This window comes from Rhinolophus hipposideros, assembly GCF_964194185.1.
Source record: "Rhinolophus hipposideros genome assembly, chromosome: 10".
Classification (NCBI taxonomy): Eukaryota; Metazoa; Chordata; class Mammalia; order Chiroptera; family Rhinolophidae; genus Rhinolophus; species Rhinolophus hipposideros.
The window spans coordinates 55081527-55107805 of record NC_138056.1 but is presented as its reverse complement, the minus strand read 5'-3'; the positions used below and the strand labels follow the sequence as shown (position 1 = coordinate 55107805).

The 26279-nt window shown below is 36.8% G+C and overlaps 1 protein-coding gene across 11 annotated transcripts in view; it reads left to right on the top strand.

The window, feature by feature from the left end:
• PRCP (prolylcarboxypeptidase) overlaps window positions 1-26279 on the top strand; it is a 62104-nt gene that overhangs the window by 20811 nt on the left and 15014 nt on the right. For 10 of the 11 annotated variants that reach the window (XM_081064255.1, XM_081064258.1, XM_081064256.1 and 7 more), the window contains exons 3-7: window positions 13094-13234; window positions 15241-15342; window positions 18108-18289; window positions 18530-18687; window positions 19413-19585. In XM_081064255.1, coding sequence (XP_080920381.1) covers window positions 13094-13234; window positions 15241-15342; window positions 18108-18289; window positions 18530-18687; window positions 19413-19585 — 756 coding nt within the window. Of the gene's footprint in view, window positions 1-5636; window positions 5757-13093; window positions 13235-15240; window positions 15343-18107; window positions 18290-18529; window positions 18688-19412; window positions 19586-26279 lie in introns of those variants that run through there. The other variant, XM_081064251.1, reaches the window with a different exon arrangement.

Here is a 26279-nt window from a genome sequence, read left to right as displayed (position 1 = left end):
AAGCTTAGGCAGCTACTTTCTTCAGTTGCTTCCTTTTGTGGAGATTCTGTAAAGTTTAATTTTTCAGAATGCTGAAAGCCTTTAAAATCATGTATTAATTAGTCAGTATAATAATAATTCATTTTAAGGCAGTCTCTGAAATGAGAATGCCGTAAGTTTTGTTGCAGTGGTTCTCGCAGTGTGTGATTCACAGATCCTCCATGCGAAAGGAGGAGATGCATTTTAGCATTATGTTGCAGTATCTTGTTTGCATGTCAGACTTTTTTTTTTAAATTTATTGGGGTGACAATTGTTAGTGAAATTACATAGATTTCAGGTGAACAATTCTGTATTACATCATCTATAAATCCCATTGTGTGTTCACCACCCAGAATCAGTTATCCTTCATCACCATATATTTGATCCTCCTTACCCTCATCTCTCCCCCCACCCTCCCTTTTTTTTAGAAAAGTGGTTTATTAATTTAACAGAGGTAACCAGGTCAAAATTGTGATCCCTCATTTCTTCTGTCTCACCAGAGGGAAACAGGGACTATAAAGTTTGAGAACTATTAGAGTCTCACTTTGTACAATTTCTTTAAATAGAATTTGGAGGAAAAAAGGTGGAAAAAGAATCTACCTTGTTAACTTCCGTTCAATGCTGGAGGAACCTGATGGCCTTGGAACTCTGTCACCAGTTTTGTAGGGCTCTTACCCTTCAAATGCCCACAGTCAGAATCAGTGCAGAATCAGTTATTAAAGGGCGGTAGTGTTGGTTACAACTTTTCAAAAGACTTGTTTTTGTTTGCTGTTATCTGAATGCTGCTGTTGTCAGACATTGGGTCCTTTTATATTCTGATCTTTCCTGGATGTATCATGATTTTGGAACGTGAACATTGTTATATGTATTATATACATATGTACCAATTGAAGAGAGACTTGGTGTTGAAACCTGGCTTATTTATTAGTCTTACCATGGACCTGTCAATAGCCTTCTGTTTACTCTTTCTCCCTTTCTTTACCATCTCTCTCCAAGTCATCATCCACAGAATAGCCAGAGTGAGCTCTTTAAAATATAGATCAGAACAAGTCTTAAAACTCTTTTAACAAAGCTGCAATGAACGTTGGAGTACATGTGTCTTTATAGAGAAATGTTTTAAGATTTTTTTGGTAGATACCCAGGAGAGCGATTGCTGGGTCATGTGGTAATTCTATTCGTAATTTCTTGAGGAACCTCCACACTGCCTTCCATAGCGGCTGCACCAGTGGCCAAGACATGGAAACAACCAAAATGTCCTTCGATAGATGAATGGATAAAGAAGTTGTGGTATATATACACAATGGAATACTGTTCGGCGTTAAGGAAAGATGATATAGGAGCATTTGTGACAACATGGATGGATCTTGAGAGTATAATGCTAAGTGAAATAAGTCAGACAAAAAGCAGAGAATCCTATGATTTCACTGATATGTGGTATATAAACCAAAAACAACAAAGGAACAAGACAAACAAATGAGAAAGAAAAACTCATAGACACAGACAATAATTTAGTGGTTACCAGAGGGTAAGGGGGATGGGGGATGGGAGATGAGGGTAAGGGGGATCAAATATATGGTGATGGAAGGAGAACTGACTCTGGGTGGTAAACACACAATGGGATTTATAGATGATGTGATACAGAATTGTACACCTGAAATCTATGTAAATTTACTAACAATTGTCACCCCAATAAATTTAATAAAAAACAACAAAAAACTCTTTTAAGGCTTCCCCTTGCTGTTAATATTAAGTTGAAACTCCCTACCATGGCCGACCTAACCACACGCCTCATCCTATACCCACTGCTGCCTTGTTGACCATGCTCTAGGCTCTGGGATCCTTTCTGTTTCTACAACCTTTCAAGCTCTTTCTGGCCTCTCAGCCTTTGTATTTTTTTGTGACTTCTTTGTGGGTTTTTCCCCTTGCTGGTTCCATCAGGTTTTACCTCCGATGCCACCTCCATGGAGAGGCTTTCTGTGTTAGTTTCTTAAGGCTGTTATAAACAAAGGACCACAAACCGGGAGGCTTAAAAGAACAGAAACTTATTTTCCCACAGTTCTGAAGGCCAGAAGTTCAAAATCAAGGTGTTGGCAAGATTGGTTCAGGTCCTTTTGGGGAGCTCCGAGGGAGAATCTGTTCAGGGGCCCACTCGTAGCTTCTGGTGGTTGTGGGCGTTCCTTGGCTTGCGGCTACATAATTCCAGTGTCTTCTTCCATCCTCACATGACTGTCTTTCTTTTGTGCATCTGTACTTGACATGGCACTCTCCTTCCTCTCTGTATCTGTCTTTATGTCTCTTCTCTTCTTATAAGGACACCAGTTACAATGAATTAAGGATCCACCCTACTCCAGCATGACCACATCTTGACTAATCACATCTGCATTGACCGTATTTCCAAATGAAATCACATTCTGAGGTTCCAGGAAGGATATGAATTTGGGGACACACTATTTAACCCAGTGCACCTTCCCTGACTCTCAGTTTAAAGTAGGCTGTATTAGTGGAGCTGTATCTATAAATATACAAGTTATTTATTTCTGGCCAGTGGTGAGCAAAGCACTTAGTTATAGCACATTTCATGCATTGTACTCAATTCTGGGCACACCATCCATGACAGAGAATGTAATTGACCTAGGATATGAACAGGGTTATGGAGATTTTAGAAATAGTGTTATATGGTTAAAAACCAGGGTTGCTTAGTTAGAGGATAGATTTAGTGAGTCATTGGAGCCCTTTGCAGGAGGACTGTCTCTTCAGAGGAGGGGTAGTGTGGATGATCGGATTATAAGTTACATACATCACAGCATTTATGCAGAAGGAGGATGTACAGCATTACATAATTTTTATAAGATTGCCATTGAATGCTTATGTATTGTATAAAGGAGTTCTGGCAACATTTTTCATTCCTTAAAATGGGGTAACTGCACTAACAACAACAACTTTTGGCAGCATCTGTCTGTGGTGGGCGAGGCCCTCATTGCTCTGTGTATTCATGGTTGCATAGAGATAGGGATGACCAACTCGCTTGCCGCCTGTCCTTCTGTCACAGCCTCTTTATGAAATTCCCATCCTGGTTTTATCCAGCCATTAAACTTCTCTACTCTGGATTTCTGGTGAAGTAAATCCACAGCTAGGCAGGTGGTTGTGCCTGCAAATTCAGCCTCTCACCACAGGGACCCTCTGGAGACTTAAACATCAGTTTTTTCTTCCGTGCTACACTTTTACCTCTATGTCCAAATCATTGCCACAGTGTGCTGTTTTGCTCTCTTTTAATAGATAGCCTTGCCCCCTACTTCACTGATTAAAAAACTAAGATGTTGTGTGAGAGGCATTTTAGTTAGAACCCCTTCAGTTTTCTTCCCTTTCCACCTTGAAATGTAACTCCTTCTGCACCCATCTCTTTCCCAGTGGAGGAGGGGTTCCTTTCATGTCCAAGTCAAATCCCTCCATTTGTGCTGTGGATCCCATTCCCTCCTGCCTCCTCGGAACCTCCCTGCATCACAGACTCCCGTCTCACCTGGAGTCTCAACTAATCCCTCTAATCATCTTTTTGCCCTTGGACATAACACCTTTCCCATGTTTCTTCCTTCGTCATAAAACTGTTGTTGGAAAAATTTATTTTATACATAGATCAAATCAACATTTTGTATTACATTTAAGTTTACTGAACTCTAGTATGCTCCTCGATGAGCCATTCTGATGTACATTTTACAGAAAGCTGTCATTCGTGTTAAATACTGTGCACTGGCTGAAAGCCATAGCTGTAAATCCTTTCCAGCCCTGAAACTGTGACTATAACCCTGTCATAAGGTCAGGTATATTTTAGGTCATACATGTCAGTAAAATGCTAATTAGTCCTCCTTCCCTGCCTTTCTACCAAGATGCTGGCGTAATTTGTAGTTGGTTACCTTCCTGTTTCTACCTCCAGCAGAGGGCATGCAGTTCCTGCTTTCTCAGCAGCCCGGATAAGGCTAACCTATTATGAATCAGTTTTAGATTTTATGCTTGGGTTCTCCCTTAGGCATGTGATCTGCCAGTGGGCAAAAAGCACATCCAACGACAGCCAGTAACAGACCCATGCAATAAGGAAACCTGCACAAACTTGATCCAGGGAACTTTGATCTCTATTCTCATTGCTTTGAGTCAGGCTTTTTCTCTGAAGCTCTGTTGGGTCTGTTTTTGTACCAATTGCAGAGCTAGGATGTATGCATGCATTCATTCCTTCTCTACATAGTCGCTGATTTTATACTATGTGCCATATATTTTTCTAGGCCCTGGGGATTTAGCAGTGGACAAAACAGACAAAAGTCTCTGCCTCATTAAGGCTCTACTTGTAGTGGACCTATTTCATTTATTGTTGGTTTAGAGAGGCAATCTCAGATCAGTGTGGTATCTCTTCATAGGAAGATTTTCACACCTACATCTGGTGGTAGCTTGATGAATCTAATCTTCTATCTCTTACCCTGATAAACTATGTAACTCCTGCCATAAAACAACACTTCTTGAATATGTTTGTTATGCATAGTTCATCATGCTCCCTTTGCTTGAAGTTCTCTTCTGTACCTGCAAAAATTCTTGTTATTCTTCAGGGTTCAGCTCAGATGTCACCTTCTTGGTGTAGCCTTCCGTGATTTCCTTAGGCTGGGTAGTAACTTCCTCTACTGAGCTCCTACAGCACTTTGTATACAGAACTGAACCACATCATCATGTGATTGTTTAGTAGTATGTTCATCACTTTAGTGAGATTCAAAATTTGAAAGGCAGAATTGTATCTTACGTAGTTCTCTTTCCTTAATGTCTGTCATTTAATAAGTTAGTACTCAATACTCATTTTTAAATGAAGGAAAAATTAGATATGATTTAGAGCAATATAATTTACATGTAACTAGTGAACTAGAAATAATACATTATAAAGTAATCATAAAATATAAACTATATTTCAAAGGTTACCCCCCCTTCAAGCCGTTGTCTCTCAGTCTAGTTGTGTAGGACACTGTGCTCCCTCCCAGCTGAGGCAGTCTACAGCTCTCGGCAGCCCAGCTCCAGGGAGAGCTGTTGTTCACAATCTTAGCTGTAGAGGGCGCGGCTCACTGGCCCATGTGGGAATCCAACTGGAGACCTCAGCATTAGGGGCACTGCACTCCAACCACCTGAGCCACCGGGCCACGCCCAAAGGGCATCTTAAATGCTTACAAATCTATGTGTTATTTTATTATCCATATAGAAAAATACAATCCTCATTCTGTTTTAGAGTCACTTTTCTCCTGCAAGGGTAACCACTATCCTGACTTCTAACAGCACAAATTTTGAACCCTGACTTTAAAAAGAAGGGTGATGTTAAAATAAAAAAAAATAAATAATAAAAAAAAAAAAGGGTGATGAATGCCCTATTTAAATTATGTGGATATACCTTTATTTTAAAAAGAAAGATTTAAAATAACTGACATCTCTGATCTCAGTTTTTTCATGTAAGAGTTCGGACTTATCTAAATTCTGTTCCTGTCCTACAATTTTATGAATCTAGTATTTAAAACTTGTCTCTCCCACTTTAATTTTTATACAATAGCGCCATCTGATGGTGTAACATTTCTTAAAATGTATTTATTTCATAATCACAGCAGCCCTTGCTCTCTGATTTGGGATCTTAGCAGTGGCCAGGGACCTCCAGTGGTACAAGCCTCCTGAAGCCGGCAGGTGGCATTGGCCATGTGGTGCTTTCACAGTTGTTTGACCAACAGGTAATGCTTGAATCGTTGATGAAACACTTAACTGTTTTTTGACAAAACATGTTATTTCTTGATTTACTGGAGTGTTTTCAGTGTTCTTGAAGACAGGATATCTCCACCTCTGTTTTAGCAATAGAGCAGAAAGTATTTTGATTTCATGGAATTTTAGTAATTTAGAATGTGATTCCCTCTTTGGGGTCCACAGTGCTTGGTCAGTGAAGAGGGGGTTACTGATGTGGATGGAAAAGGGGCCACATATTAAACCTGACAAGCCCAGGAGACTGAAAATAATTACATGAGATGGCGTGAGCATAAAAAAATTCATACCTAAGTGGGCTGTGGCAGGAAGTCATATCTTTAGCTTCCTTCATAAAGTTAATCTGTGCCTTCAAGTGTGCCTGTCTATTGTCTTTTTGTACCTAAAATGACATCCTTGGAATGTCAGTAATCCCTTTTTTCTGGACCACTGCAGGAAAGTACAAAATCCCTTATTATGATTCTTGTCCCTTGATTAACATCTCTATGTGAACTATTAACTATCCTGTACCACCTATGCGAAAGAAGTACCTGTCTCTCCAATTTACTTTTATCCAATCCCAGATATTTCTCCGCTTTGCTTTCTCCCACCTGCTTAATCTGTCACCAGTGGATTTCACGTAACCCTCCTCCTTTGATTCTACATATAAAACAAACTGCAAACTGCCATTTCACTGGAGCATTTTCTCAAGCAGTTGAGATTTTGCTTCCTGGCAGTTGTCAGTTTGGCTCAAATAAACTCATAAGCTTTAATGAATGAATGAAAAATGGAACCACTGATTTAGAAGATTTGAACTACATTTATTTAATAATTATTTACAAAGTATCTGTCTTGTACAGGAGCGATGTGTTAGCTGTTCTGTCCTTGCCTTTCTAATTATCTATTTATAAGTGTAAGAGGCTAGATTGCCACACTTTTTCCATGGTGGACTCTCCTGTATCACTGTTTTTCTAACTTTCACATTTTGGTATTTCTCTTTAAATAAATAATTTATTTCTAAGAATCTCCTTTTTAAGATTGGGGGCAAGTTACTAAAAAAGTATAGAAGGAGTGAATATAATTGTCTCCTCGTTAATATGGATACGTGAGTGTGTGCCATGTATGAAGAAGAGCAGTGCCTTATTACATAGAATGATGATTTCATTTGAAGGGTATATCTGAGGAAACTTTCACTTCCGTTGTCAAAATGGAAACTAGACCTGCTAAGATTGGCTATGAAGAGAGCATCCCTGTGGGGAGGGAAGGCCAATCCTGTTTGGTATGCTCACCTTCTTTTTCAAGGGACTTGAGATCGTTTCCCCTGTCACCAGCACACTGTCCTCAAGGAATACTGTTTTAATTCTTTAAGTCAAATTTAACCTTCAGTTCTTTGTGATATCTTCATAGTGCAGATGAACAAAGGTAGAACATTTAAGCAGGACTTTTAAATGGCCGTGACACAAAGAAGTAGAAATAAATGGTAGTCACATGTGGCCTGACTTGTAAGATATGGCTTGCTCTTCTATCTTGTCCTAGCTCTGGGGCTACCACTGTGAGGGACAACTTAACTTAATAGGACTCCACTTGTAGACATCTACTGTCTCCAGCTGGAGACCTAGGGCCTACCTAAATACCAAGTTTTGGTTCCTTCTCTGACAACTTGTATCTTTCCAATGTGAAGATGTTCACCATTTCAGGAGAGATCAAACTTACCTAGAAATGATGTCAGAATTCATTTAGGAACCCTAAAAATGTAATGCCACAATTCTAAAATTAATATAGGACACACACATCAAATGGAAGAAAAGGGGTCTTATTTCATTTTAGCACCTCTGGGTTAGAATTGGAAACCAGAGCTCCCTTCTTCAAGGTACTTTAATTTATTGGAGATGTGAGTCCATTTTTTTTTTGTCCTGTATATCTGTGAGTCCACTTTTCATATCTTTAGTAAAATTTCAATTAGCTATTATATGTCTGGGTGTATAAATAAAACCAACTGTATACGAGTTTTTTTAAAAACTCTTACTGAGTAAGAGTCAATGCGATTTTGTTTTATCAGTGACCTAATGAAATGTGTTTAAAATAGTAGTATTGTAGCAATTATTGAGTCAGGTAAGTGAAAACATTGCCATTCCACATGTTCTTCAGTATAAATATTAGTAAATGGCTGGGGGATATGTTCTTCATTTTGCAAATTTAGGGGAAAGATACTCTAGTGTTCCTGCTGAAATTTGAGTTCATAGTCAGCCCTGGCTGTGATGGTATGTTACACTGACAAAGCAGACTGGCTTTTGTCAGAGGTAGGATTGGGTAGAGGATAAAAGCACATGAAAAAGAATTGTATTTGACTTTTAGTTATTAGTTATGTCACCTTGGGCAAGTTATGTGACCTCTTTGAACTTCAGCATCCTGATTGTTAGACTGGTGAGGGTTATTGGGAGGATGATGAAGCGATCTGTGCAAAGCAGAGTGCCAGGCACGTAGTAGGTGCTCTGTTACCACCCCCACACCCCACTGCCCCTACATTGCCACCAAAATTGTGTCTACCAGATGTAATGTTCTTCAGGCTTTTCTGGATGTGAACTTCATTTTCAAATTTTAAAGTCCAAATAATTATTGCCCAAATAAACTGTATTTAAAGGATGTTCTCTGTGTGCCTTCTTGCCTATCCATTCTCGTGGATCTCTTTCTCTTCTGCAAGGTGAATGAGGGAAGCATCACTTAAAGTTTCTTGGACCACATTCTAGAAATAACTACTGTATGTGAGTGGAGGTTTCCTTTTTGAGGTCGGTCATGCCTGTGTCACTTTTACAGAACTATTATTAATTTCAGTTATTTTGATAAACCAAATTGCAAAATAAGTTCCAGCCCTGCCTCTGACTTGTGACCAAGTCACTTGACTTTTGAGCCCAGTTTCTTCAGTTGAACAACACAGATCAAATGGTTTCTAAGACCCTTGTCCCCTTTTGTGTTGTGATTTATAAAATCTCTATTCAGGAGTGCAGAGCTGGAAATGGTGTGTAGGTCCCCGTTCTCAACAGCAGAGGGCACAAAGCCCCAGTGTGCTGGGCCATTAGGTATTGGAAACTATACATCTACTATGTAGCAGGACGTTGATAAATACGGTGATAGGAAGGAGCCAAGAAAATTCTGTCATGTTTTACAAAGGAGATTTCACTGCCTGTTTCTAGCTATTTAATGTTTAGGTGAAGCACTCAAGAGAGAGAGAGAGAGAGAGAGAGAGAGAGAGAGAGAGAGAGAGAGAGAGGGAGAGAGAGAGAGGGAGAGGGAGGGAGAGATCTTGACCTTCTAAGGGTATTTCCTGTAATTCTATGAAGAGCTTCATTATCTCTTCACCTCACTTACCCCATCGAAGTACTCTATGCTTAGAATTAGTGTGCAGATTGAATGGAGAAAACTAATACTTATTGAGCACTATATATCGAACTATATCTGGTACTTCAGGTGCATTTTCTCTAATCCTCGCAAACAATCCTTTGAATTGTGTGTTATTATCCTATTTTATATAAGAAAACACTAGGGCTCAGAGAGGTTAAGTGACTTGCTTGAATAGAGATTCAAGTTCAGGTCTGTTAACTCCTCAGACTGCTTGCTTTCTATCATACCAGGGTTCCTACCCCTTTCCTCCAATCTAAACAATGATGGCTAGGAAGAGGTGTGCCCTGAGAGTGGCCACAGAGCAAGTGTGACTTTCTCTGGTTTTGAAGTTCTTGTGACCCTTGTTTTTCTAGATGGAAGCTTTCCCTCTGGCAAGAATTTTTTGCCATTTACGTTTAACATGATATAGACAAACCCATACCATGTTTTCAAATGTGAAAACTTTAGACTGTATTATTGAAATGTTTTTCTTTATGGGATGCTTTTAAGGGTATAGCCATGTCTCATTTGACAAGAAGGTTAGGTTCTAAAATCAGTAGGTAAGGTGAAAAATCCCTATGGCAGAATTATCTTTGAAAATCCCACAGGAAGGCATCTTGTTAGAGAGCCATGTACTTCTTTCTTTAAGTCCAGCACAGCCAAGCTTTCCTCCCCTATTGAAATAGATCATGATTTTTCCTGTTCAGTTTCAGATGATACAGTTGACTTGTATTTGGGTGTTGGCAATGTTGGGTGATAATTTACATCTTTAAACATCATAGCCTCATTCCGTGTGGTAAGAGGCTTACAGTATAAGAGGTGTTCTAAAACCTAGATCAAAACAAGGAATAGTGGATTCATGTCTTATTTGGGGGCTCTGCTAACTCAGTGGTTCTCAAAACTTCAGCCATGCATCAGAATCACTGGAGGGCTTGTTAAAATACAGATCCCTAGGTTCTATTCCCACAGTTTCTGAGTCAGTAGGTCTGGGATTCAGCCAGAGGATTTACATTTCTAACAGCTTCTGAGGCGATGCTATTTCTCCAGGGATCTCACACGGAGAACAACTGTACTTGTTGAATGGAATCAGGTGGAATCACTTGTCTATCTTCCCTTTGCTGTCTGTCTCTCTTGCTCTTTTATTTTTAGACTGAGTGGTACCGTGTTTCCCTGAAAATAAGATCTAGCCAAACAATCAGCTCTAATGCATCTTTTGGAGCAAAAATTAATATAAGACCCGGTCTTATAATGATATGGTATGATATGATATGATATGATATGATATGATATGACATGATACAATATAAGACCGGGTCTAATATTAATTTTTGCTCCAAAAGACACATTAGAGCTGATTGTTTGCCTAGGTCTTATTTTCGGGGAAACAGGGTATTAGTTTAAGTTAAATGCAGGGATTGTGGCTCAGCCAACTCTATCCTTTTGCATACTGCTTGGCCCAGAACAAGTACTTGGGCCATTCAATAATTGCTTATTGAATGAATGAGTGAGTGAGTTTCCATATATAATGGGAGGGGTTTTTAACACATGGACATCATTATATAGCTGCTCTATACAAACTGCTTATTTTCCTGAATGTAGGCAGTCGTTAGTTTAGGATAGCTTATATTTTAGGACTATATGTGGCAATAATCATAGAAATCAAGAAGCATGTAATTAGGTGCAGTTTTGTGAAACTTGCATCTGGGGACCTTTGATATGAATGTGAAGAGTGTGTGTGTGTGTAGATTTAGCTCAGTGCGGGGAGTCCATTTGTTTTCGAATGACTTAGGGAAGTCTTAGGTCAGAACCAACACCTGCCCCAGGGAGGCTTGAGCAGCACTGGATCAGCCTATGTCTGCCCCAGACCAGACGCTGCATTCTCACTCCTGTCCCCCGAAAGCGCTGGGACACTCAGCCCCATGATCCTAAGGGGTCAGTGGGGCTCTGTACTGTGGGGTAATTGTCAATTCAGATAGTTGTCTATGAATCTTATTGTGTTATAGGACCTGATAATTATTTTTTAAATGGTAAGTTTATTAGGTGAGGGAAGAAAATCTCAAAAAAATAGTATTCAAAGTTCAATGTAAGCTTAACATCATTTTTGACATGTTTAATGTTATCTGTCTTGCAAAGTCTCAGTATTCTGTGTGTTTTGTTTCTTTCAGTATAGATTAAATTTTCTTCCTTTAAATTCATTTTACTTTTTTATGCTGAAGTATTTCAAGTAAATTACAGACAGCTTGACATTCTAATTCTAAATTCTTCTATGTGCAGTTGTGAAAAATAAAAAAATCATTTTCTATGTAGCCAAAATAATATAATCGCTCTTAACAAAATTAACAATGCCTTATTATTATCTAGTACCTAGTCCGTATTCAGATTAACCTAGTTGTCCCCAAATTGTAATTTATATCTTGTGTGTTCAAACCAGGATACACTTTGGCGTCATGCATTGCATCTGTTTATTACATTCCTTAAAATTTATTTAATCTAAAACGGTCCTCTTTTAATGACATTACCTTGCCATTGTCTTGTAAAATGTCCCGCTTTTGGATTTGTCTCATTGCCTCATCAGAGTGTCTTCAGCTTGTTTACCCTGTGTATTTTCTGGAAACTGGAAATTAGACCTAAAGGCTGGATTAAGATACAATTGAACATGTTTGGCCAGACTTCATCATAGGTGGTAATATCTGCTTTGTGTTGTCCCACCTGAGGAGATGCATAAGCCCTGCCTACCTCACCATTAGTGATACTAACACTAGATCACTAGATCACTAGATCAAGGTGATGACAGCCTGATCCTTCCGTTGTGAAGGACATAGTCCCCTTGTTATGAGACAGAGTATTCTCTGTGGTATTACTTGGGCACGAATATGAAGAATTCCTTTCTCTATCATCCTTTCTCCTAATTTAACACCTTTTGGTAATTTATGCTGAATCGTAACTTCGTTAGGGTTTACAGAACGATTATTTTTCTGATTCGGTCATTACTACTGCCAATAGCTGACATTTGATTAAACAGAGCTCTTTTTCATCAACTGGGACTATTTGGTACCCGGAAATACAATTTTGTTGGAAGGGTTGGTTAAATGATGAGTTCTTTACTTTTTTATTCCTAATTTCTAACTAAGGAATTGGTTTAATAGACACATTAAATGGTGAGAAATGAATGTTTTTCTTGATTTTTCTTTTTTATCGAAGACTGGACTAATGGATTTTCATGAATTGAATATTTTAATCAACTACAAATATTCTTTTTATGTCAATTTATTTTATATTCAATTTATTAAAACTTTAGCCAACGATAGTCTTTTGTAGTTGGCTCCTATGTCTGTTAGCCATAACTCCATTCCTATTTGAGTACTTCCTTGAACAGTAAGATGCATAGACTGATCTGATCGCTTCCTTGTCCCAAATGTCAGGCAGCCATGTCACTAACAAGCCCTAGTTCCTTTTAGTGGGGAAAGGTATTAGACACCAATATACTGGCCCTTGCAATGTCAGTTTTTACTGGGCTGACAATGTTTATAGAACTTTTCAGTGGTCTTTTTGGTTTTTTAATTTTGAAATTGAAAGTTTGGATAATGAAAATTCAGATAGTAATGATATCTATATTTTAGAAATTAATGGGTTCACATCACTATTTGCAACTCAATTTAAACATTCCTGTGTTTTAAAGTAACTACTTGATTTTATAATTGTATCTTTTCTCTTACACTGGAAATCTTGATCACCAATAACATTGCTTTATCTTGCAATATAAAGAAAATAATTTCAAAATAACAGTATCAGTATTACCACTACTAATAAAATCAAATGAAGTTTAAACTTTTTTGTGATTTTTGTAGCATAGGTTGATTTTAATGAAAGAGCAAATTTAATGACTTTTTTGTTGAACTCATTTAATTACTTTCCTTTGAAATATGTGTTGTCTGTTTTTGTTTTTTTGCCATAGGTTGATCATTTTGGATTTAATACTGATAAAACTTTTAAACAGCGGTACCTAATAGCTGATGAACACTGGAGGAAAGATGGTGGATCAATACTTTTCTACACTGGTAATGAAGGGGACATTATCTGGTTTTGCAATAATACGGTACGTGCAGATTTGTGAAGTTCCTATGCTCTATTTACCTTTTGTTATGATAAACTGGAAGAAAAATATTTTGCAGTATCTACGACCAAGTTTTACTGTACTTAATTGTTAAGTTCTTTAAAAAAAAATAACAAAAAAGGTAAACTCACTAATAATAGAAAAACAGCAAAAGAACATGAATAGGCAGTTCATAAAAGAATAAATAGAGATAACCAATAAACGTCCTACACATGCTAAAATATTCCAGTTGCATATTCACATATTCTGGACATTCCTTTATTAAGGGGCAGTATATCATAATGGTCAAGAGTGAAGACTTCAACCAGACTAATCAGGTTTGAATTCCGGTTCGGCCACTATGCTGTGTGACTTTGGATGAATTTCTCATTTTTGTGCCTCAGTTTTCTCATCTGTTAAATGGGTATAGTAATGTCTCGTTTATAGAGTTGTTGATGGCTAAATAGAATCAGGAACTTAGAACAATACTGGCACATAATGTTATTAATTGTTAATATATTGGATGAACCTTTTTTGAAAAATAAAAATATCCCTGAAGTAGAGGCAAAATAATCACTTATTATAGTGTGAATCAGTTTAATTAAATTGCTTTCTCTCAAAGTCTGGGGTCAACTCCACAGAGGTTTGGCTGTTTTGATGGATGGTCCTTACCCTTAAGAAGCTCATAGTCTGGTAGGATAAGACACACATGTAGGCCAATATTGCATAGTAGTAGAGATCTATACCTTGATCAGTGGTGTTGAGAGGAGAGAGAGATCAAGGTGTGACAGGCAGAGGATGGCATGCTTGAACTGGGTGTTACAGGACCTATAGATAAATAGCAGGGAGTAAGCAGGATGTTAAGAGAAAAGGTGGGGTTTTTGAAATTATCACAGATATTGGGTTCTCCATTCTCACGTGCACACACCTCTTTTAATTGCTAGTATATTGATGAAAAACAAACAAAACATTTTAGACTTTCTCAGTTTTTGTTAGGGAGCAGCAGCTCATTAAAAAGGAAAAATCTGCACTGGGAACGACAAATAGTTTTAATGTATGCTAAATCTAAATCTGATTGATGTTGGCTGCCTAGAATGCATTGTTGAAAAGGATTCTGAGGGCACAACTGAGATAAGTGACAAAATGCAGTGCTTGATTAATGACCAGCATTACATGTGGAAGTAAGGATGTCTCACAGCACTTGATGATTGTGCTCTGGAGCCAGACAGCCTATATTTGAATTTTGGCGCTGCCATGTTCTAGCTGTGTGACTTTGGCAGGAAACTCTTGTGCCTCAGTGTCCTTGAATATTAAATGGGGACAATCGAAATGCATCTCTCTTAGATTGTTGTGAAAATTAAGTGAATTAATACACATAAAGTGTTTAGAACAGTGCCTGACACATTGTAAGCACTCAATATTAGCTATTGCTAGTTACTATTTATTTTCAAGTAAATACGGTTAATATAAAAGTGAGTCTAGTATGTTTATTTGTACCGTTTTCTCTTTTATGTTGTAAATGTATATGAGTAAGCATCAAACTTAAACATTTAGCACTTAGACTATTTGGCTCACAGTACAATTTGAAGACTATTTTTGACATAATGTTGATTCTATGGCTGGAGTGTTCGAATAAGGAGAGTTGGAATGACTCGTGGTTGAGCAATTTGGGCTTACTTTTAATTGTTTCACTCTAATACAGTGTGAGATTAATATGCGACAGTGAAACGGCACTTACATAATTTCTCTGTTAAACAAATATAAATTATGTGGCTTCTCAGCGAGCTCTTTTTGGTCTGATTTAACATCTGTTTCATTTAAGTTAAAAAAAGGTTCAGTGTAGTGGATGGGGGGAGGGGGGTTCACAGTGTGAGGGATATAAATGACGAACGTCTAAGTATTGCCTTGTCTTGTACACCTGAAACGAATAAATTAAAATAAAATAAAATAAAGGTTCAGTGACTTTTTTCATATCCTGATTTTATCCTCTGAATCTAAATTTTTCCTAGGGTTTCATGTGGGATGTGGCTGAGGAACTGAAAGCTATGTTGGTATTCGCTGAACATCGGTACTATGGAAAGTCTCTGCCCTTTGGCGTCAACTCATTTAAGGTAAGTATACTTTTTACTTCTAAGTTTAGAAGTTTTGTTTTTTGTTTCTTTAAAAATTTTAGAACATTTTCTAATTACAGGTCCCATTGTAAGAAAGAAATGATAGCTTTAACTTGAATTGCCTGAAATTTCAGTAATTTGTGTTTTATCTTTCATTTTTATATACAATTTGAACAGATTGAGACTTTTTAAAACCATATTATTTTCATTTATAATATTGATCAGTTTTTATTTAACTCAGTGTAATGAGGCTAGTCTTCACAGCTGAATCTTTATTTATGGCTGCAGAGACTGGGGAGGGAACTTTTCATTGTTTCAAAAATGTCAGTAAACAATTCTGCTTTATAAATTATATACTTAAGTTATTGGGTCTACCATTGGAAAAAATGTAATGAGCACTGAAGTGTTTGTTTAATCAAGTGTTTTTAAGTAAAATAAGGACAAACAATCTCTACGATTCAATGAGGCCAACTGGCCCTTGGATTTCCTCCTGGCCATTCTTATTCTCACAAGGAGCTTTGGCCTTGGCCACAGACTCTACCCCTAATAAACTAGGACACTTTTTCTTCAACTGAGTCATTCATGTACTATACTTGTGATTCTGGCTATATGATTTTGCCATCTATGCTATTAATATTTTTCTTTAACCAACTCTCCAAATTTAGTATTAGCTTAACAAAGATTTTATATACTAGTTATTTTTTCTAAATTACATTAAAATAAAAAAGTATTAAATTAAAAATGTTCGTGTAATGCCTAATATCATCGTACATACTGCCAGTATACACATATCATGCATTTGGGGATCTCTGAGTTAGAAGAATTTAAGGTCAATCATTTTCTAGGCTGCCTGTTTTGAGAGAAGTTTTTTTTTATCAGAGGTTTTACTCTCTCGTATTATAAATAAATTAAATAAATAAAAGTCTTATGTTACAAATGAAAAGCAGAACAATTTGTTGGTATATACTGGGCTGCATGGGAAACTCTATTCTTTAGCTTATTATTTTTCATAATTATGTGATTAGTTAAGTTGACAGATCCTGAAACCATTGAGAAGTATTCAGCTTACTGCAGATGGAAATGTAACCTCCTCCCTATGGTTCATTCTTTGTTAGCAAAATGGAGCTAAATGTACTCTTTGATATGTTTTTTTCCCTTTGTGTGTTCACAGAATTTATTAGTATCATGGGGCATATTACAAATATTATGCAAAGACTTGGGGGGGGGGAATTGCACTCAAGTATACATAGTATCATGAAAACCAAGTAAAGAATAGTGACAGAAAATGAGAGGTGGGGAGGTAATAAGTCAGAAAGCATGCATCTTGGATGGGGGGGAGGCTGAGGAGTAGGTGACATACCTAGGAAATATGGGAACTGTGTGATTCCAAATGTGCCAAATGAGGGAAGGAGTCAAACATGTTTGAGTGGTGAGGCCAAAGCATGAAGACCAAATAGGGTAATATAATACAGGTATGTAGCTATATTAGTTATCTTGCTATGTAGCAGTTTACCTCAAACCTTAATGGCTTAAAACAACAATGTTTATTATCTCACAGTTCCTGTGGGTAAGGAATTAAGAGTGGGTCAGCTAGGTCGTTCTGTTTCATGGGGTCTCATGAGATTAAGATGTCCGCTGGTGCTGCTTGCATCTGAAGGATTGACTGCGGCTGGATGTTCCTCTCCACTCACATGGAGGATCCACATGAGTGACAGACTGGTACTGGGTATCAGCAAGAGACTTCAGTTTGTCTCCTCCGGGTTTCTAAAAAGGCCTGATTGAGTGGCCTCATGACATAGCGGCTAGCTTCCCTCAAATTTGACAATCCAAGAGAGCTAGGTGAAACTGCACTGCTTTTTATGATGTAATTGGGAGTCATGTATCACTTGTTTTATTCTGTCGTTAGCACCAAGTCACTAAATCCAGCCCAAGTTCAAAGGGAGAGGAGTTAGGCTTCACTTTTAAAGAGAGACACCTCTTTAGCTTTTCCAGCTTGGCAGGACTCTGAGCTTCACCTCCCTACACATTTTTGACATACATATTTAAATATAACATACAGAAAATTACACAAATCAAAATATACTGCAGTGAGGAAATTGTCCTTAGAGAGCTAGATGGTCATAGAATTTACTTTATGAGTATCCTTCTCTCAGGGATCAATGTCTCATGTTGCTGTTTTCTAATCCCCAAAAATAGTTGCTCCATAGGTTTTTCGGGTTTTTTTTAAACTCCAATTTTATAGTTGTTTACAACAGGCAGGCTAATTTGTTCCAGTTGCTGATATATCAGACATAATAATAAATTCTCTGATGAAGAAGGATGAGTTTTTTACTAATGAGTCTTACGTCAATGTTCCACAGGATTTAGTTTACTTTTGCCTCTATGGTAGCCATTTTAAATGATTGAAGATTTGAAATAAAAGTTATAATACAGTAGTTGTCTATTAAACTTAGTATTGTGTTCTATCACATTTGCTGCTAAATGTTCCTTACTGTGTTTCTGTTTCTATAGCCTCAACAAGGTCTTTGGTAAATTGCATTTAATAGAAATGATATTTAATGCGAAATACATTATGTTCTTTCCACAAACTTAAAATCACTTTAAATCAGCATTGCTATTGCTTTGACTAGGCATTTTAACTCAATTGCCTAGAAATTCTATTTGGAGAAAAGCTTATCTGACTAGGTTTTTTTCTGGATCTATGCTATGCCTGAGTTGCTATTATGTGCACATTTATACCCATTTTATTTGTTATTTTTCTTTAGGATTCAAGACACTTGAATTTTCTGACATCAGAACAAGCTCTGGTTGATTTTGCAGAGTTAATCCAACACTTGAAAACAACAATCCCAGGAGCTAAAAATCAACCCGTTATTGCCATAGGGGGCTCTTACGGTGGCATGCTTGCAGCCTGGTTCAGGATGAAATTTCCTCATATGGTGGTTGGGTAAATGCATTTATGTTGAACATATGTACTTCTTAATGATTGTCAAGCCAAATTTTGAGATGTCTTTTAGATAAAACATGCTCCATTTTATTGTACTGAAATTTCTAGTTTCTAATTCATTAACAGCTGTTACTTTTCTCACCATTTTTGTTCAATATCAGTTTCAATTTTAAAACTTAAATTAGATGAGTTACTTTTTTTTTTTTTCTTTTCTCCTTCCTCGTTTTTCTTACCATTTAGAGCTCTTGCGGCCTCTGCCCCCATCTGGCAGTTTGAGGATCTGGTACCTTGTGGTGTATTTATGGAAATCGTAACTACAGATTTTAGGAAAAGTGGCCCAAATTGTTCAGAGTGCATCCGCACGTCCTGGGATGCTATTAATCGACTCGCAAGAACTGGTAAGCTTTCATGAAGAGAAAGGAATCTTGGATTTTTTTACCTTTCACTTGTTAAATTCAACATTTCCCACTTTTTCAGTCTACTTTTTATTTAAGTACAACATACATATTTAAATATAACACACAGAAAATCACACAAATCAAAATACACAGCTTGGTGACTTTCCGCAAAGCGAATACGTAGTGTCATCACACCTGGATAAGAAATTCCCTCAGAAATCCTCTTGTGCCCTTTATAGTCACTGCTTCTGCATTTTCCAGGCTAATAACTATCCTACCTTCTAGTCATGGAACCATAGATTAATTGTGCTTGCTCTTGAATTTTTCAGTAATTGGAGTTGCATAGTATGTATTTTTTGTGCCTGCTATCTTTCGCTCAATGCTATGTTTGTCAGATACATCCATTTGTTTTGTTTTGTTGTAGTTAATTAATTCACACTGCTCTATAGTGTTCCATTTTGCTTATTTATTTATTTCAATAGTATCCTTAAAGCGGAATAATTCAGAATACTAATTCTGGTTATGCTCCGTGAGGATAGGCAACTTGCCTATCATGGGGTTATCCAGTTGCTCTAAAAATATCTTAGTGAATGCTGACAAAGTATTCTTGGAGAAATTATGTAGAAGATTGAATTTTCTAGAATACCAAGTGAGGAGAAAATGACCTGTAAAACCTTATGTTTAGTAGTACTTTTTAGTTTTCAACATTGTGATTCTATTCTCAGGTCCTGGCTTGCACTGGCTTTCTGAAACACTTCACTTATGCACCCCATTAACAAATTCTCAGGATGTTCAGATTTTGAAAGACTGGATTGCTGAAACCTGGATAAATCTGGCAATGGTGGACTACCCTTATGAGTCTAACTTTTTACAGCCTTTGCCTGCTTGGCCAATCAAGGTAATAGGAAAATGTCCTTTCATCGCTTTTAATAACATACTTTTCATTTGTGTATGTGTGTGTGTATATACAAACAGTCTCTGACTTTCGACATCAAAAGAAATCCCAGTGACAAAGGGGCTTTGGAGTTAGTCACACCTGGGCAGGAATCCTGGCTTCTGTCACTTTCTGGTTACAGAGCCTTGGACGTGTTCCCTAGCTTTTCTGAACCTCAGTTTCCTCATTTGAATACTGGAGATAAAATGCATAGATTACAGAGTTACATGAAGTAGAAATAAGACCAATATTTGCTGTTAGTGGAATAATCACTATGTGCCAAGTTCTGTGCTATGTACTTTGCATATATAATTTACGTAATTTTTATAATGTATGTGAGACACATAGAGCTATTAATATGTGGTCAGTGTTTAATAAGTAGCAGCTGCTATCACAGTGCTATGATTCAGTCAACTGCTTACATATTCTAAGTGCTGCATACATCATAAAGGGGCGATCCAGTGCAGCAAGGTGGAGTGGAAAGAGCACTGACTCTGGATCCTTAATCCAGAACTACCATTCAGCAGCTGTGTAATCTTAGGCAAGGCTCTCTTCTTCCCAAGCCTCCATGTCTTCCTCTGCGGTATGAGATAATGACACATTCTCGATAGGGTTACACTGAGGATCAGATAAAATACTGGATGTGAAAACACTCTGGAATGGGTAAAGACACATTACACCATAAATTTTTTTTTAAGCTTTGAAATACCTTTATTCACAGACATTCATGTAAACTTTATATTGTTTGTGCCAAGTTGTTCAGACTTGTTTCCTGATCTTTTTACCCAAAGGACTGGTGAAAAATGTCCAGTTGGGGTTAGAGGTACTGCCTGTTAGCACAGAACACTTTTAATGAGGAACGCAGGAAAATCAGCATTGGCTACAAGTTAGATGTCGTCTGTGCTACCAGTAGTATTGAAAACTTATGGCAAATCTTTTGATTTTTGTTACAGAATGCTTCTACACATTTGATCTGAATCTCTGAAATTTTCTTTTTTATAAACTCTTAATTTTGGAATACTTTTAGACCTACAGAGAAGTTGTAAAGGTCATCCAAGAGAGTTCTCATGTCCCCTTACCCAATTTCAGTTTACTCCTAATGTTCTAATCTTCCATTACTATGGTATGCCTGTCAAATCTAAAAAGCCTGCATTGGTATGTTTCCATTAACTCATTTGTCTATTAACGTCCTTTTTCTGTTCCAAGATCCAATCCAGAATGCCACATTGCATTTAGTTGTCATTTCTCCTTAGTCTCTTGTGGTCTATGATGGTTTCTCAGTCTTCCTTTTGTTTTTCATGACCTTGACAGTTTTTAGGTATATGGAGGTATGTTGTAGAACATCCTTTAGTTTGGATTTGTGTCGTGTTTTTCTCATGATTAGGGTAACAGGTTCTCGGAAAGAAGACCACAGAGGTGGTCTCCTCATCACATCTTGGATGTTAATGATCCCCACTTGATATCACTGGTGATGATAGCTTTCGTCATTGTTTAAGTGCTGTCTGCTAGGTTTCTCCACTGGAAAGTTACTGCTTTTTCCCTTTCATATGCTAGTTTTTCAAAGTAAGTCCAGCCCTTACTCAAGGAGAGTGGGGATTTAGCTCCATCTCCTGGAGGGGAGGATATATATGTGAATATATAGATATAGATATAGATATATAGATATTTGGAATTTTTCTCTAAGGAAGATGTGTTTCTTCTCCCTGTTTATTCAGTCATTTTTTAAATATCTGTATGGACTCATAATCTAATATTATGTTATTTATTCTGTTATTCAAATTATTCCAGCTTTGGCCATTGGGTGCTCTTTCAGATTGGCTCCTATATGCTTTTATTATGCTCCATCCTTTTTATTTAAATTAAACTTATTGGGGTGATAAAGGTTAGTAAAATTACATAGGTTTCAAGTGTACAATTCTATAATACATCTTCTATATATCACATTTACACCATAAATTTTAAGGTTCTTTTTGTACCAGAACTCTTTATTCTGTGTGCTGTTTTTAAGGCATTCCTTTGTAAAGAACATTTCTCTTAGTTTTAAAAACAAAGGCTGGCCAACTTGATGGTTATTAAGTTTAGAGAATATAACTGACTCAATAGCTTGAATGAGTGCTAGAAATGGAAATAAAATTGGTGATACGAAAACAGGTTTCAAAAGCACTTTTAATTTAACTGTCCCTTTGAACTATTAAATGCACACCTTGCTTAAAACTTTGTAACCCAGGTGGAACAACGTCATTTGCTATTAGAAATATTTTCTTTATCTAAAAATTAGAATAACCAGTGGGTATCTTGCAAATAACAGGCCAAAGGTAAATGTGTATTGAATTAAATTGAATTCTAACAAACAAAGTTATTTAAAAGAGCAGATCTCTCTCTTGATAAGAAAGCCTGTATAAAAATAATGAGAAAAAACTAAATCTGAACCAGTTAGTCTCCATAAATGTCTATGTGCTAATAATGCCTTATTTTTTTATATCGTTTTACTGTTTACAAAACACTTTCATGCACACTGTCTCATTTAATCCCCACAAAAAATACTGTGGAAAAAGGTGTAATCCGGTTTTGTGGAGAGGAAATTTAAGCTCGACTAAGAGGTGGTGGGATTTGAACTTGGGTCTACCGTTTTTCGGAGCCTATGATCTACCACATTGCATTGGATTAGGAGAAGACTTGACTGAAGGTTTGGGTGGATTGCTGGCTACAATGTGACAACTATCAGATTTAACTCTGTATTCTGTAAACAAAGTGAGGATTATATTTGCATCTTTATGCCCACTGGAAGAACAAATGGATTGTCAGATGATAAAAACATATGAGGAATTCCTTTGTTATTTAGAACAGGGATTGGCAAACTTTATCTATAAAGGACTGGATAGTAAATATTTTAGGTTTTGTGAGTCATAGGGTTTCTGTGACAGTTACTGCAGGTGTAGCAAGAAAGCAATCATAGACAATATATAAATGAATGAGGGTGACTGTGTTCCAATAATACTTTATTTATAAAACAGGGAGTGGAATGGATTTAACCCAGGGGCTGTAGTGTACTAACCCTGATTTAGAAAAAAAGTCAGAGGAACATAGCTTTTTAGTGTTAGATTTTTTTATGAAATGGAACAGTGAACAGCCTAACTTTGTTTTTCACCTCACTTCTTTAATTTTCCTTTTGGGATATTTTGCTGTTGAATCTTAAATGTAAGTAAATATTTCATCCTTTCTCTCTCCTAAATACTCACTCAAAATGAGTGAGTGTATCTCAAATGCTTTGTCATCTGTTTTTGGTTTACCACAATCCTTTCATCTTTTGTGTACATACATTATAAAAGTTTATTTTTAAGGCAAGATAATTTTGTGTCTTTGCCACACAATCACCGTTTAATATTTCTTTTATCCACGACTAGTTCTTGTCATTTTCTTCCGTTATTTGTTACCCACTTTATCCTTCCTTTTGACATATTAAGGAATTCTTAATTGCTTATATTTATGATACTGTGTCCTGCCTGTATGCTGTATGCCACCAAAAGTAATTTTCTCTTTGCCTCTTGCTTGAGAAACTTCCATTGCCTACATCTGTCTTCAGTTTCAGCCTATCTGATTTCAGAATTTTTCCACTACATGTCTCCCTCCCAAACTTTTAGCTTCAGATCACTTTCTTTCACTGTTCATTCTATTTCTCCTTTCTTGACCCCCCTTTCTGTTCTCCCAACCCACTAATCCCTGGAACACTACCCCAGTTGGGGACCGCTCTTTCACTTGGATAGTTCCATTTAACCAGGACTCCTCCTCCCTCTGATACACTTCCTCCTTTTTAAAGGGCTGACAAACAGCCGTCCTTTTCTGAGTCTGTAACTCAGGCTTAGGATGGTGAGATAATGTGTAACAGTTGCATTATGGAAAAAAGCAGGTAATTTCCAATTCTGTCCGGACCTTATGTGGTTCTGAAGGATCCACAGGCAGCGACAGTTTCTGTGTCAACTTAAGTATCATTCTTTTAAATTTGTCTTGGACTTTGCACACTCAGACTCCATTTGCTTTTGTTTACTGTTAACAGAAGCTGCAACATTCATGCAGAAATAATCATGGACTTGGCTGATAACACACAAGGAAGAAGAGAAAAGGGAAATAGAAAACCCTCTGTCATTTGACTGCTCTGTCAGCATGAAACTACTAGGTCTCTCAGCTTCAAGAGCAGTTTTAAAGGATGCTGTAGAGTTGTTTATTTTGGAATCATTTTTCAGCTGATAATTCACCAAATCTTTTAGCTTAGCCTTCTGAGTATGCAGATAGATATTGTGAAATAATAAGACATAAAATGGAAAATCTCTTCCGTTTGTCTTGGTGTTTGATAATGTATGCGACCTCTCTGGGTGGTTTAAGCGGTTTAGGTGCATTCTCTGAAAGGGGAGCTTTTAATGACAAAACTAATGTGATTATCTGAGTGAGTGTGAGAGAGGTATTGAAGCCTTAGAGAATGAAAATCTGTTAGAAAAGCTGAATGTATCTGCTTAATCCTTTCTCTAATGTGGATGGACCATACTCTCTGAGAGGAGATTGGTCTTTTTTTTTTCCTTTCTATTTTTAACCTATCTTCTTTCCTTCTTCTTTTAAAACATTTTCCTTTGCCCCCTTTTTCTTTCTCTTATTCAAATGCTTATCCTCATAGGTAGAGGGACACTGAAAGCTTTTAAGCAAATCGTTATCTTTACTGCTCGTGGGCTCAAAGGGTAGAACCTAGATATTTGGGTGCAGAGCTGATTAGTTTGGTACTAGGGTTGGAATGTTCTACTATCTCTATGATTTCTATACTCTTTAAAACCAGAATTATTAAAATGGACTTGTAATTCTCTTTCTAAGCTTTTCCTGAATGCTTTACCTTTGTTCTAGGAATTAGAAAGTGAATTAATGAAAACAATTGTCACCCCAATAAACTTTAATTAAAAAGAAAGTGAATTAAATCTGTCCATTTCATATGATTCTTGAGACTTACTATTTTACAGTTTTGACTATTGCATAATAAAAAAGTTTTATGATTTTGTATTATGACAGAATCCCTTCTAAGTTTTTACCTGAAACAAATAAACTTAGAAAAATATAAATACAATCTAAAAACAAAAAGATTTGTTGAAAAAATTGAGCATGAGATTACAGATATATTTAGGCACTATTCATGTTGTTTTTTGGCTCTTATACTGTAACGTCAAAGTTGAGTGTGTGTAGTGTACTGGTTACAAATGGAAGCTTCAGAGTGAGTCTGTATTTGAATCCCACCTCTGCCACTTCCTGGCTGTGTGGCTTTGGGCAAGTTTCTTAACCACTCTGTTTTAGTTTCCTCACATGCAACATGGGGATGATAGTAATTGTAATTTTGATTAGCGTCATTATGATGATTTAATAGGACCTGGTATATAGTGAGCACTAAATTGATGCTAGTTATATAATAATGACAATAACTGTAAGTGTTATTATATAATATCAGGGAGACAGATTGTTACACCAGGACTTTGTGGTCAAAGTGTAGGTTGAGAACCTATGTTCATAGTTTTAAATTGTGTACCTGTAGCCAGACCTCTCTGAGCTTTTCCTCCTCTGTGAAATGGGAAAGGTCATTTCTATGTTTCTCCCTGGGTCATTGTAGACAGAGTCACTGATCTCAAGGAACTTTCACTAGTTGTACTAGCAGTCTCAGCCCCGGCTGCCCCCGTATCAGTAAATTTACAGCATAAGTAGGAGTGTAGTCTCTTATATAGAAATTGTTTAGAAGACACTGTTTGTTAGTATCCACAAAATAAACAGAAAGTATAGTACAAGGGCTACCTCCATGTTGAGTATTTGAATGGAAGTGATTATCAGGGACTCTTTCCTTGTTGTCTGATTAGATCATAGCCCCTATGTAAACAGTCATCAGATTGCCCTCGTCAAGTGAGTAATACCTGTAAATTATGAGAGTAATATCTGTAAATTAAAAGCTGAAGTATTATATAAGGTTGAACGAAACATGCCAATATTTAACTGTGTTTGACTTATAAACAAGGCAATTTCATAGGGTTCAAATTAACATTTACTTGTTGTGTGCATCCTACAGACATTTAATAAAAGTATATGAATATCTCTTTTTAAATTACTATAGTCTTTGAATATGTATGGGAAGTATGGGAATAGTCCTGAGGTTTTGCCACTATGACCTCAGTACTTATTGGAAAACTTCATTCACTCTTTGCTACCAAAATTGTTAAGAAAGTGCATAGAAATATTAATATGTGTTATGTTTTTATGCTAGAGGATGATGTTTGGACTCACAAAAATCTTTGAGTTACAAAGGAACTTTAGAACCACCTAAAATTTAAAATTTTCCTTAGTAAATTAGCAAAAAAAATTTAGGTGGTAGTTTTCTGGCCTTCTGTCTAGCATATTGTTAGAATTATAAATTGGTTCTTTCTATAAGACAGTTTAACAGGATGTAGCAAAGGCCTTAAAAATGTTTATTTCCTTTGAACCAGTAATTCCTCTAAGAATTTATCTCAGAAAACAATTAAGGATATATGTAAAGATTTAGCCCCATGGATATTTATTTTAGCCTTATTTGTAATAATGAAAGATTGTGCATGATACAAATGACCAATAGTAGGGTTTCTTCAATTATTCCTCAGCTCCACAT